At 53.2% G+C, this 13950-nt stretch overlaps 1 protein-coding gene and 1 pseudogene across 1 annotated transcript in view; one reads left to right on the forward strand and one right to left on the reverse strand.

Moving 5' to 3' along the window:
* Window positions 1-1032: 1032 nt before the first annotated feature.
* Window positions 1033-11881, reverse strand: LOC122467784 (annotated as a pseudogene).
* Window positions 11882-12604: 723 nt separating this feature from the next.
* GALNT16 (polypeptide N-acetylgalactosaminyltransferase 16) overlaps window positions 12605-13950 on the forward strand; it is a 95115-nt gene continuing 93769 nt past the window's right edge. Inside the window, exon 1 of the mRNA XM_043554376.1 lies at window positions 12605-13373. Coding sequence (XP_043410311.1) covers window positions 13197-13373 — 177 coding nt within the window. The 5' untranslated portion in view covers window positions 12605-13196. The remainder of the gene's footprint in view (window positions 13374-13950) is intronic.

A 13950-nucleotide genomic window follows, 5' to 3' on the forward strand; every position in this document is an offset into this window, starting at 1 on the left:
CAGATGGGAGGCAAAAGTATATTTCTCTGCCCTGATGAGCCCTAACTTTATCTAAAATTCTGACATCTTTTGTTATATCCCACAGAGCCAACTAGAGTCCCAGTCTGCCAGCTTCATTTGTTTGCTTTTATTTTATGTTATTTTATGTTATTTTATTTTATTTTATTTTATTTTATTTTATTTCTTTCAATATTTTATTTACTTATTTTTTAAATTTACATCCAAGTTAGTTAGCATATAGTGCAATAATGATTTCAGGAGTAGAATCCAGTGTCTCATCACCTACATATAACACCCAGTGCTCATCCCAACAAGTGCCCTCCTCAATGCCCCTTGCCCAGCCCACCCCCACCCAACACCCCTCCAGCAACCCTCGGTTTGTTCTCTGTATTTAAGAGTTCTTAGTCTTTTTTTTAACCAAAGTATGTATGTCTGGCCCTAGGGTTCGGTTGGCCTGAGCTGTAGCCACATACAGCTTCCTCTGAGTGCTTGGATACAATGAGCAGGACTAATGTTGGCTTGGAAAAGGAGCAGGAGATGGCTTGGGGTTCGTTTTTCTTTTTTAAATGTTATACAAGTGCAGAGCAGTTGGCTGCCGTCCCCCTCTCAAACCATCAGCAGAGCTTGACCTTGGCCAAGATTGTGCCTCATCCTCTCGGCATTTTAGCATAGAGTTGCGTTTCAACCCTGGAATGCTTAACCAAAAGCACATGCTGTAGTGATGGTTTCCAAAGAACGAGTTTTTACAAAAGGTCTACATCATGTTGTCTTCTCAAAACAACAGTTTTCTCTGAACCACCAACCCAATAAACCCCCAAATGGTGATTCTTTGACTCATTTGTTCACAAGGGCTACGGGGTTTTGTTGTTGCTAATAATACTTTATTGAAGTGCAGCATGATGAACATACAATAAAATACAAATCTTAGGAGTAGAGCTCGTGAATTATGACAAATTGTATGCACCCATGTAACCCTCCCCTCCCTTCCCTTCGCCTCCCCTCTATTCCCTCCCCTCCCTGTCCCATCCCTTCCATTCCCTTCTTTCTCTTCCCCTCCCTTCCAACTTCCTTTCTTTCTCCTTTTCTTTTGTTGAGCAACCACTCATCACAGCCCTTTACTGGCTTGAATTAGCTAAGCAGGACCATCCTGCCCAGACTTGGGGCCATGTTGCTTGGGGACTCCCTGTTCCTGGCCAGGGACAGCCTGGCTCTTGTGGGCCCCTCAGCCTGCCCACAGAACCTGATCTCCTCTAGGGCCCTTGGCCAGGCCTGAAGCTGGAGGGGCAGCTGGAAGCACCAGGGCAAGGGCCCTGCCCTCTCCCGCTGGCTGAGGCAAGTTTCAGAAAAGGCCGTTCACTGCTCAGTGGTGCTGGGCTAAGGAAAGTGATGAGTTGGGAAGAGAGGAGCCAGGCAACGAGTGAACGGGGGACTCGGGATTGGAAACCACTCGTAAAAGGAGAGCCCCATCTCCTCCTCAGTGTGAGTCACTTAGTGTGCAGACACCACATCAGTGTCTGGCCCACCTCTGTCATGCTCAGCACATGGGAGCCTTTGCATTCCAGCTTGTCCAGGGCTGTGTGAGGAGGGTCATTGATGAAGTACTCACAAAAGTTGTTTCCCAAGATGCTTTTCTTTGAGGCCCCCAGATCAGCTCTGGATCACAGTGCTCATTGCCCACCATAGTGGGGCCCACCTCCATGTGGATCGGGGTGCTGATGAGCAGGTGGGGCATGGGGTGCGAGTCTGGGCCAGGGTCCCACCCAGGGCTTTGGGCTCAGCGCTGGTGCCAGCCCCTGAGGCTCCCGGACTGTGACTCCCGTCACCCCCACCCAACCCCTCCCCCAAGTCCAGTTACTCCAGCTCTCAGGACTGGGGTTTCTTGTATCACATGGAACATCTATTCTGACGATGTACAGCCTGGGATTGGAAGGTTGTGCATTCATCTACCTGAGCAAATTACTATAAGACAGCAAATCCAGGTCAAAATGGGATAAAGACTTGGCATCTGAGTCTGGGCAGTTTGTTGTCACATCTACTTGATGTGGTTACTGTAAAGCTTCACGATACTTGTTTTTTACAAGTTACTTTTGAAAATAGGTGATATGTGCACATAGTACAAAAAACATTTTTTTTTTAATGTGTAATGAAAAGGGAATCTCTCCATCATCCTTTCCCTCCGTGAAGGTAACCACTGTACCTGTTCAGCCTGAGGGTGGAGGCTGGAGGCTGGAGCGGGGGTGGGGGTGGGGTATTTTTTAAGTCCCAGCTCTCTTCTTTGGTTGTTAACCAAGAATATGTTTCTCTGCCTTCTCTTTATACTCTAGGCTCTGATGTAGGGCATTTATGCAGAAACTTGGACCTACAGCTTCAGGACGACTAATCCTGTTTGTCCTGTCCTGTTAAGTTCATTCTCTGTATCTGCCATCTGGCTCAGAAGTCCAAGTTTCTCACCGGATTGGCCATGAGCTAATGATTGTTGGAGCTGGGTTTTTTAATATTAGGCTTGCTTCTTTTAAAATACATATTTGAGATTTTCCATAATCAATTTTTTTTAAATTTGTATTTCTTTAGCAGTGGCTCCTGCAACACGTTTATCTACGTGTTTTTTGTTTGTTTGAAAGTAATGTTTAATCGCAACCTACAAGCAGACTATAGGTGGATCTCTAGACAGTCACCCCCACCCCACAGCCACCCAAATCAGACACTGACAATTCTAAGGTTACAAACATGAACTGGGGGTAATTATTCACCTTCACAAGCCATTCTTCTCTTTAAACATAGGATTGACCTCAGATTTATTTTGAAAAGCCAGCTTCTCTGGCAGGCAAAATGTGACTTGATTTGTACACTAAATTTTTCAAGAATATAAATGTCATGCAGAGCAGAGAACTTATATTCAGCCTGGAACAGTATTTTACACAATTTACGGGTGCAAGAGCCAGGGAGGGAAGACTTCTCGTTCCCAACCCTCTCAATTGGAGAGAAACCAAAGCTTGATGGATGGATGGCTTTCCTTAGCCAGTTTTAGCTCCCAGCCTTATTTTGTATTCCTCTGTGGCAGGTGGATGAGAAGTCAGGTCTTCCCCGGATTAGAGCTTCCCAAAGATACACAGTCCAGGGAAAGGAGCGAGGCTGTTGGTGTTTTCCAATTCAAGTCCCATATGGTTTCCCTGGGGCCATTTTATCTTTGACATTCTTTGGTGCTCTCTTCTTTGTCTTGCTGCTATCCAATCACCCAAGGCCTCTTCAGTCCCCATTGCGACTGTTCCCACTGGTCAGGGAGCTCCCTGGGAGCAGCCCGTTAGAGCAGCTGTCACAGTTGAGCCGCATCTGCTTTCTGACAAGCTTGAAGACAGAATGAAGGAAGTCATTGAGACTTTCCCAGTGGAAGCGGAGCACACAAGCAGCCTTTGGGACATGGCTCAATATGCTGTGCATTTAGGGGGCCTGGCAGCTTGTGTCAGGGGAGAGGGGGCTGATTCCCAGAGGGGGCAAGAATCTCATGGTCTCAGCTCTGTCGTCATGCAGGGTCCTAATGCCGGAATGGTTCCCGGAGCCTTTGGCTCCAGCCTTTCCTGGACAGGGAAACAGACCGAGGCAAAATGCCTGCTGTGTCTTAAATAGATTCTGCTCGCTGCAGCCAATAAGCCCAACAGCTTGGGAGGTGAACGAGCCTTCCCGAGAGATTTCTGTTGCACCATTCCTCCTGCCTCCTGCCCCTCACATACTGCCCCCTCCCAGCCCTCCTGCTCCTCCTCTCTGACCTGATTCTTCTCACAGTTCTCCTGGTGGTTTCTTTTCAGGCCTGTCTGGTTTTGGTATTCATTACACTTTTATTGGTTTTCGCTCTCTGCTTTTTCCTTCCCTGAAGCTGTTTTTCTTCATACTCTGTATCTTTTCATCTCTTGTGTCCACTCTGTCAAGTGCACGTCTCCATCTGCTGCTCTTGTCTGACTCTGCCATGGCTTCTCCATTGTCCCCTTGCCTGCACCTTCCCGTGGCCTGCTGGCTGACAGCCTGCAGGGCTTCGTTGACCCCGGAGAGAAGTCGGGTGCAGGGATTTTGAATGGACGGTGGAGGAGCCTACCTTGAGCAATCCCAGTTACGGGGCAGGTGACACCGCCAGTCTGGGTAGTGGACCTCAAAGATGGTGGCCGTTGCTGGGCAGCGTGGCAGTGAAATAGGTAAGTCAGAAGAGGAGAGGTAGGGGACACAGGAGTGACGGCCTGCACCCATCGAAGGTGAGAAGAACAGGAGATAGAAGAAGAAGGCCGGGTGGTAGCTAGATGTCACAAGGGAAAGCTGAGCAGGAGCTACACTAGGGGAGAAAACCAGGGGAGCGAGACCAGTGAGAGAGGCCAGCTCTGCCAAGCAGAGGCCAGCAGCATGAGGGTGGGGCCAGGAGAAAGGGGAGCCTTAAAGACCCTTCTCCCCGTGCATCTCTGGTCCTTTTGTTCTTTTTCCTTTCATGTTCCTGCCCTCGTGTTATATCGGCAGAAAACAAAACAAAAAGCAGTCTGTCTTTGAAAGGGAATGGCAAGAGCTGGAGAATTTAAAGCTGGATTCTTGCACTTCCCCGTTTACTGGACTCTTGGGCCCCTTTGCGCATCAGGCTGCTGGAGCCATGAGAGCCAGCCCCTTACTGGAACCCCTTGAATAGAGTCCCTATACCAGCCCGACAGCCCAGCCAGAGTGGCGGCAGCAAGGGCAGCCAGCTGTGGTGCGCACCCACAGAACCCTTCCACGCGCATGGGGCAGCCGGGGCGGGGGGGGCAGGGCTGTCGGCCAACCCAGCTGGAGGGCTGGGACTTGGTGTTGGGCAGGGCCTGGGCTGAGGGGTGGCTCTTCCAGGGCATGACGCCGGTCCGTCATGGTCTCCTCTACGCCCAGGAACTAAGCTGCAAAGAGGCCTGTGGTAGAAGAAAGAGAAAGGAAGACTCTTGCTTTAAAAAAAAATGTTAAAACTGAAGAGGTAATAAATGCATGTGGCAAAAAATGCAAAAGATACAAAAGAACGTGTGATGAAAAGTCTCCCACTTCTGTTCTGAAGTTCCCTCTTCGGGCATCCTGGATGTTCCAATTTCTTGCACATTCTTCTAACTTCTCCTTTTTAGGTCTGCTGTTAATCTAGTAGTTTTTAGATTTTTGATCCAATGGAACATTTGAAACTGGATGTATATGTATGTAATGTGTGTGGAGGGACTAAACGATAATAAAGAAAATTGTATCTCGGTTTATGGCCAATAATTCTTGCTGGGGCTGGAATGGTTTAAAATATTCAAATAACTGGGGCGCCTGGGTGGCTCAGTCGGGTAAGCATCTGACATCGGCTCAGGTCATGGTCTCGCTCAGAGCCTGGAGCCTGCTTCAGATTCTGTCTCCCTTTCTCTCTAACCCTCCCCCACTCATGCTCTGTCTCTCTCAAAAGTACATACACATTAAAAAATAATAATAGAGTCTTAAAATGCTAGCACTAGAAAGGACCTTCCAAGACCCTTTGTACCAAAGCCTCACTTCAAACATGAGAAGAGGCCCAGAAAGTGACTTCTCCAGGGTCACCAAGTGAGCTAATGGCACTTTTTAGGTAGTGGCCTCTGGAAAGATACGGATTCCGAAATGAAAGACAAATGGTGGGGCACGGATTTAGAAATTTCCTCTATTGGACACAAATATAGGGAAAGAAATCAGTCATTTCCAGGAAAACCCCAAAGTCAAATTTCACACTGAAAAATAGCACGCATATGTGCATGCACGTGTACACACACACACACACACACACACAGGCATTGGCAGCAGACAGAAAACAAAAGTCTGCAAAGTCTACTGTCTGTTGTCTGTCCCGCTGAGCTGGGCAGAGGCTGTGAGAGGCAGCGTGACCTGGCTCCTCTACTGAGGAACCTGCATCCCTTGGACCTCGTGTCATCGAGCTGGAGGCAGAGGCAGAGGCAGAGGCAGGCACTTTTTGTTGGGCAAGAGGGAGGCCTGCCCACCCAGAGTCGAATAAGAGGACAGCCCGTGCACGGACCCCAGGTCAGAGACGCCAAGGGGCGTGTGGAGGTGTGCCTGGCCATGCCACTATGGCGCTCTGGCACCACTGGATCCATGAGCACAGACAGTCCTACTGTTTACCCCGCCTCCCAGGAAGAGACGCCCCAAGATGTATATGCTGACAAAAGGGCAGCATAATTTTTAAAAATACACTCTGCTTTGACATTCGCTCCAGACATTGTGAACGATTCCAGTGTCCAAGCCAGATTGATGGGCCTTTTGATGGCTTCAGAGAGAGGGGACATGTATGACTGTAAACACTGGCAGTAAAAACCCTCAATTGCTTTGAAATGGTAAATTTCCAGGCAATGTGGATCTGATGTTACACGCCTCCTGCATTAACAGCTTTTTCTTCCTGTTCAATTATTTTGGCTGGTAAGGGAGTGGAAATTACACTTCAAAATATATCGATGGATATTTTCAGCCTTGCTGAGAGCTTCAAAATATGTACCAATCCCAGGAACATTCCCTTAATTTCCACCCCCCACTCCCCCCCCACCCCCAGTTTCCCAGGGAAAATGGAGGTATCAACAGCAGGCACAATTAGACTAAAGAAGCTGCAGGAGCAGGGCTTTTTCACTTCAAATTCTCTCTGGTCTTACTGCGTAATCTCTGAGCCAAATTTTGCTCCAGCCCTAAGTCTAGGGGTCCATCCTAATATCCACCAGGTGATGGAGTTCTTGAAAAAGAAATGAGCATTCCCAAGAGCTTGGGCCTGGGCTCTTGAAACAGGGGATCCAACGGAAGCAGAAAAAACTGCCAGTTCTCCGTGGCATCATTTTCACCCGAGGGATCCAGAAGTCCTAATCTCACGCACATGGTCCTCTCCTATGCCTAGGTGCCGGGCACATGGGCAGCCACCCAGCAATGCCCCAGTTGTGTTTCTGCCTTTCTCCTCTCTACGTGACCAGCTTCTTTCACTCTTCTTCCTAAGCACCAGACCTGGATTCACGGCTGCCTTTCTGGACAGACCACAGAGAAATCAAGTTCAGTTGAACATACCTCCCAAATCTGCTCCTTCCACACTGCCCATTTCAGTTAATGGTTGGTTACCTTACACCAAAGCACTTGGCTCCTACACTAGAAATGTACATGCTGTTCTTAATTTCTTTCTCTATCCCCACTTCTAGCTGATCTCCAAATCCTTTGAGTCTCTCCTCCAGGGTTTCTGCCCTAGTCCAGGCCACAGCACTGCTTGCTTGGACTATTGCAGTATCATTGTGATCCCGTGCCACTAGTCTCCAGCCTCCTCACTAAAATGTATACCTGATCATGTCACTCCCTGTTTTAGAATCTTGGATGGTTCCCCACAGCTTACCAGAGTAAGTTCAAATTTCCTATAAAGACCTGGAAGACGTCTGTTAACTGGTCAACGCCTACCCCTCTAACCTCATTGCCATCACCACCCCTTCCCGCCGTACACCCAACCCCCTCACCGTTTCCTGTGCTGCCATTCACTTGCACATCTTAACGCCCTTTGTTTGCCTCTTCCTCTTCCCAGAATGCTCTTCCACCTCTTGCCTACCTGCCTGTCCTTGAACACAGCTCTCAGATGACTTCTTACTTGAAGAAACCCCCTTTGGGCTTCTATAGAGTTCCATTATATCGTCTTGTGACGATCTATGTGTATCTCCCCATGGTCAGTTACTGGGCTCCTTGGAAGCTGTGATCAGCTTTTGTTCATTTTTGTATCCCTGGAACGTAGAATTGCCTGGCATGGTGAGCCTTCAAGCAGGAAAGGAAGGGACTGGGAACACCCCCGCGCCCCCCTGCAGTGGGTAAGCAGGCTTTACCAGTGGAGCAGGCTTGTTGCATTTTCCTGCGACAGAAGGGGGAGTAGCAGCAGCCGGCCACCCTAGGTATTTATTCACCCCTTCGCTCACTGCACAAATATTCAGGGAGTGCTGCCATGATGCCCAAATACTGTGCTAGAAACTGGTGACACAAAAGAAGGCTGCCAGGCCCTGCTCAGAGGAATTCCCATTCCAGGGTGAGAGACGGGCATGTGACAAGGACTGCCCTGGCATTTGGGGCCATCTGTTCTGCTCTGAGGACCTGCAGAGAGAGAAGGACTGAAGGAGAACGTGATAAGAGATGGGGAAGGTCAGGGAAGCCTTGGAAAGGGCTCTGCCCCAGGGACCAATTCTGCTGACCAACTGGCTTTATTTATGCATCTCTCCTTTGTAGAAATTCCTTGCTGTTAAGAAAAAGCATCTGACACATTTCTAATTAGCCCTCAGCCTCTGCAATCTTATTATTCCCAAATGCAACAGCTGGCTCATTCCATGATCAGTAATAATATTCGGAGTTCCTGCAGTTAACCCCCAGAACCAGGGTCACTCCTCCCAGCTTCTGATGGAACCACAGAGGACCTCTCACCCCTCCATCCCGGCGCAGCAGCGTTCGGCCTCCGTCACCATGATTGCAGGGTGGGGCAGCACTCCCGAGGAAGCCCTGTTGGGCAGCCCAGGTTACTCACTCCGCTGGCCCGCACTGACCCCAGCCAAGTCGCTTCCTTTCTCTGGGCTCTAGTCCTGCATCGTCTCTCAGGTGCCGGACTCAAGAGAGAACTGCAGGCTGCATCCAGCTATTACGTCCCTCCCTCCCATCAACCCGTACTTAATGAGCGTGTATGTGTGGCTACGTGCCAAGCGCTGTTCTAAGGGCTGGGGAGACCATGGTGAACAGGACGAGGACTCCTGCCCTCATGCAGCTTACGGTCCAGTGGCAGAAAACACAGTGAAAAGCCAAACAGGAGAATGATGATGGAGTTCCTCTCAAACAGCCGGGTCCTCTCCTTGATGGTTTATGGAGACTTAGAAATAACATTCCCTCAGGTACAGCGGTGCCTTGAGTGTGGCCAGCTGGCAGTGGGCAGCACATGTGCCACTGATCGCTGGGTGACCTCCGAAGGCACCGGCCCGAAGCGGGTCCCGCCTTCCTCGTGGGGTCATTGTGAGTTTTCTGTGATCAGGCTTCGGCACCGTGCCTGTTGCGTGGTCACACACGTTCTGTCCCCTGTCTCTGCCTCCTTTCCTGCTTAGAGCAGACACGGGGGTCTAACCAGTCTCCCTCGGCCACTGTCTGAGTCCGCGGTGCAGCTGCAGACAGGGCAAGAGGCTTCTAAGCCCACTGACTCTCAAGGATACTGGGTATGCTGGCGAGAATGGACGCAGCTGGGGCCCTGCACTCGGCCTCTCCAGGCCGCTCAGCACAGGCTCAGAAGGGGTGGGCAGGCACGTACGCGCTGGCGGGGCAGGACGGTCATCGTTGTTCGGCCTCTCTGGGGTCTTTTCTTCATAGCCCTGCTGAGCAATCTCCTGCACAAGCCCCTTGCCCCAGCAGCCAGCAGCAGTGCCTAAGGGGGGGGGGGAGGGGGAGCGGTGGGCTGGGGTAAGAGTTTGCCCAAGCCACTCTCCTAATATGTGACAGAACCGGCATTTGAATGCAGGTTGTCCGACTCCAGAGCTAGGCTCTCACCTGAACTCTACTCCCTTTCCCCCCTCTGTTATCCACCCTGACATCAAATGTACACAGGCAGAGTTCTCTGGGGCCTCTGGGAGCGCCAGGGGCACACGGCTTTCCCAGCTTACCTGAGTGCTGGCTTTGCCCGCTTTCAAAGAGACGGGGACCATGCCGGAGAGTAATGCCACAAGGGAGAATCTGTCCAAGGAACCACAAGTCCAAAAAGGGCACAGTTAGAGGGACCTCAGAGGTCATCTCCCCGCACGCCTCCTTTTCCGGAGGAGAAAATGGAGGCCCCAGCGGGGAAGTAAGGTCCCTGTGTACAGAACTTCTGACCACCCTACAGACTGCCCAGTGTGCTCAGAAGCCCTGTACTGGGACCCAGGCAGTAGCATGGAGAATGGACTCAAACCCAGCCCCACCTCTTACCTGCCGTATGGCCCTTTGGCAATTGAGAGTGTCACCAAGTCCCGGCATGCGAGTTGTGGGTGCTTCAGAGATCACGTGTGTGAGGGGCCGGCACCTGGTGGGTACCCAGTGAACTGCAGCTATCATTATCACTCTTGTTTTCCAAGTTCAGCGCGTGTTGGGCAACACCAAGTCTCTTAGGTGTTGCTTTGATTCTAGGGTTCTGTTGGAATCCATTCCTAGGACCAGAGAGGAAACAATGGTTACTGTTATCTCTGAACACTGAAATCCATCTCATGGAGGGCTGAGCCTCGGCCCGCACCTATTTAGGATCCAGATCTGGAAGAAAGACCACGGGCTGTAGCTGAGGTGGCAGGTGCTAGCTCCCGGCCCTTCCCAGTGTGCTGTGGCTTCCGGCCCATCACTTAGCCTCTGCCTACGTCAAATTTCTGTTGGCCAAATGAGCATGGTCGTGACCCACCTCCCTATCCCCCACCCCACCCGCCCCACCACCGTGGGAAGTTTATTATGTCCATCTAAGGAAGGGCTGGCTCTGAAGTCTAACATCACCCAGAGAGGCGATGTCTCTATGGGGTTTTCCTGGTGGTGGGTGGAGCGGGGGCGGGGGGCAGGGAAACAGCCTTCTTTTTGGGACAGAGCTACAAGTGACAATTGCTTCAGAGGTGTAGCATCCTCACCACTGACCCCTGGAGAGGAAGAGGTGAGACATGTAGAAATCCTGCCAAATTCTGCATCCTCCTTGCCTCCCTCTCCTCATACAGCCCTCCTTCTAGGGCCATCAGAAACCCCATCCGCCTGATTCTGGGTTCTAGCTTCATTCCCCAGGCCTAGGCGTGAGTTTGGAGCTTCTCACTAGGGGTTGGTGCGATGTCTTTGGATCCCACAACCTCTCACCTGGTTTTCTCAAGACCAAAGGCAACTAGATATGCACAGGCCAGGCTGGGCTGAGGGAGGCAGCCTATGGCAGCAGAGGGCCATTGCCCAAGTCTTTCCACCTGGTTGACCTGAGAGCCTGTGTGGAAGTGGGGACACCAGAAGGGCAGTTTCCTTATGTTTTCTTGTTGTTTGGAGATGCCCGTGGGCCTGACCCTTAAGCAACAAACTTTTCTTGGCTTCCCACAGAGGACATGACTACTGGGTCAACCCCATGGCTCCCGTGGAAACCAGGCTATGGCTTGGCAGTGGATAATGCTATGGCATTATCTGTGGAAATGGATCCTGGCCCCTACTACAACCTAATTAAACTCCCCAGGCGAGACACCTGACAGCAAGGCTGGCCCACTGCTCCAGGGCCAGTGGCCCCTTCACACCCACCTCCTGTTGTCCCTGACTGCTGCGTGGCTTGGGCCTCAGACTCCCTGCTACTCTTTGTGGGTCTCTCTTTGTACATTCTCTTTCCAGGGTCATATTCTTGGTAGGGCCATTTTTGGACTTGTGTATGTGTCCTCGTGGTTAGTTTTCTGAGTCAGGAGGTGGGCACTGCAGTTGCAACGATGATCTTTCTGCAGCAAAAAACTAATTAGGGTTTTCTTTCTTCATTTTACTTCATTCCAACAGAAATGCACTAAGCATCTATTACATGCAGGGTTCAGTCCCGCACACTGGAGAAACAGGGGAAAATGAGTGGTGCTGATGGGGGGTGGTTGGGGGAAGGCATGAGCTATCTGACTTCCCCTTTCCTAAGGCAGCTTCATTTAGAGGCCAGGACCTTAAGTGGGTCAGGACCCTATGTGGGAGCCAGTGTCCAGTAGCATCGGCAAGAACTAAACCCCCTGCTAACTCTGACCGTGGCATTCAAGCGCCCAGCCTGCCCAAAGTCGACTCCCACCAGGCCCTTTCCAGCATCCTGGCCCCAGCAATACCAAGCAGCTCTTGTCCTTGAACGCATCAAGGACTGCCATCCTCTGGACATTTGCTCTGGCTGTTCATGAATCTAATACCTCGCCATGCCCTCCCCCTGCCCTCCCTCTTCAGAATTTATTCAAAAGTTTATCCAACTTCTATGAAAAGCCTTCTCTAAGACCCCCCCCTGGAATACAATATTTCTTCCTCCGTGATCCCTGCTTGGTTTAGGCAACATCTATTCATTGCGAGTCTGCTCTGTGCCCGACACTGTGCTGATCTCCTAGCCCACCTTTCCTTCTGCTCTGGACAAGAGCATTCCACCCGGGATTCTCAATGCCTCCAGGCCTGGGGTAAAATCTCAGTGATGTCTGTGTCCTGTCTCACCACGGTGTTTGCACTTCGTGGAAAGTGCAAACGGAGAGACGGCTTCTAGACTGGGCTCTGACGACTAATTAGTCGCGTGGCCTCTGGCCAATCTTCCAGCCTCTCTGGCCTCCTTTCTTCCTGGTGAAATAGTGGTAATGATATCTCACGGTTGCCCAGGGGACAGGGGAAGGGTCTGGAGGGAAGCCTTATGAAAGCTGGGAGCCCCAGGCCAATGGAAGATGTGGAGGGGTTGTACCCCCATTCCTCTTTCGCTGGCTGTGAAGCAGAGTCGAGTCCCCTTCGCTCTCCTCGAATGTCAAGCGCACCAGCTTCCAATCCCTCCTCGGGGCCGGCCCTCGCGCGGCTCGGAATCCCAGGCTGCGGAGGATTCCCGTGCAAACTCCACTCTCCTCCCGCCCAGCCATCCCTTCCCAAGGCCCCGCCGAACACACCTTAAGCCCCGCGCCAGAGCGCAGTTCGGAGCGCAGCCCAGAACCGCAGCTTCGCGGCGCGGGCCCGGGCCGGGGTCGCGCATCTCCAGCCGGTGACTCAGGGCCGCTCGGGCGGGGGGTGGGTGGAGGTAGGCGGGACCGACCAGGGCCGCGCGGGGGCAGCCGCCGGGCGCTCGGGCGCTGAGCGGTGGGAGCAGAGGCTGTCTCTGGCCCGTCGCCATTCCACCGCAGGCGTCTGGCTCGCCGGGCCTCGCTCTCGCGCCGCTTCGCACTCGCCGCGCTCCCCTGCCCGTGCGCCGCGGCCCGGGCAGCTGGCGGGGACTGGAGCGCGGGGCGGGCTCTGCGCGCCAATGAATGGGCGCCCGGGGGACGCGCGCGCTCGGGGCTGAAGGGCATTAGGACCGTGAGGATCGCTCCGCGCTCCTGTCTCTCCCTATCACCCCCCACCCCCCACCTCTCTCCCTTTTCTGCTCTGCAGGACTGAGCAGCCAGGCGCGAGCGAAAACAAACAGCTGGGGCTGCGAGCGCCCTCACCCCGGCCCCGAGAGCAAGCCGGCCGGGCCCCCCACTCGGGGCGCCCGCCCGCCCACCATGAGGAAGATCCGCGCCAATGCCATCGCCATCCTGACCGTAGCCTGGATCCTGGGCACTTTCTACTACTTATGGCAGGACAACCGAGCCCACGCAGCATCCTCCGGCGGCCGGGGCGCTCAGAGGGCCGGCGGGAGGCCAGAGCAGCTCCGCGAGGACCGCACCATCCCGCTCATTGTGAGTACGCCCTGCGCGCCGGGCGACCGGCCGGGGAGCCGCGGCGCGCGTCCTTAGCCCCGCGCGGCTGCAGAGGGCGCGGGGCCGGGGGCGGCGTGCCCGCCGCGCCCTGCCGGCTTTGTATCTGTTGGAGCATTCTTGCCCGTTGTTATGGCAACCTCTGTCGGGCCAGCGGGGCCAGGGCGCACGGATGGAGGGAGGGTGACAGCGGGTGGGGGCTGGGAGAAAGTGCTGCAAGTTTGGTGGGCCCGGTGTGCGCGCGCGACTGGGAACGTGGCTCTCTCGGCACTGCGCCGCCGGAGCCGGGGGCCGGGGGTCGGGGACTGTCCGCACCTCGCCGGCCCCGGAAAGGCGGCTGGACCGTGCGCGCAGAGAGCCGGCAGCGGGAACCTCGTGTGGCTGAGCGCGTAGGTGGCCGTGCGCACCCCCTCTCCAGTCTCCTGGGGGCAAAGGACGTGGGGTGGGGGCGCTGGGTAAGGCAGGGTGTCTAGGGGCGCAGGGGGCTTTGCGCCCTCTTTTCAACAACGGATCAACTTGAAACTTGCTTCTTTGGCACGGAGGACTCCCCACTAACACC

This window comes from Prionailurus bengalensis, chromosome B3 (assembly GCF_016509475.1).
Source record: "Prionailurus bengalensis isolate Pbe53 chromosome B3, Fcat_Pben_1.1_paternal_pri, whole genome shotgun sequence".
Lineage (NCBI taxonomy): Eukaryota > Metazoa > Chordata > Mammalia > Carnivora > Felidae > Prionailurus > Prionailurus bengalensis.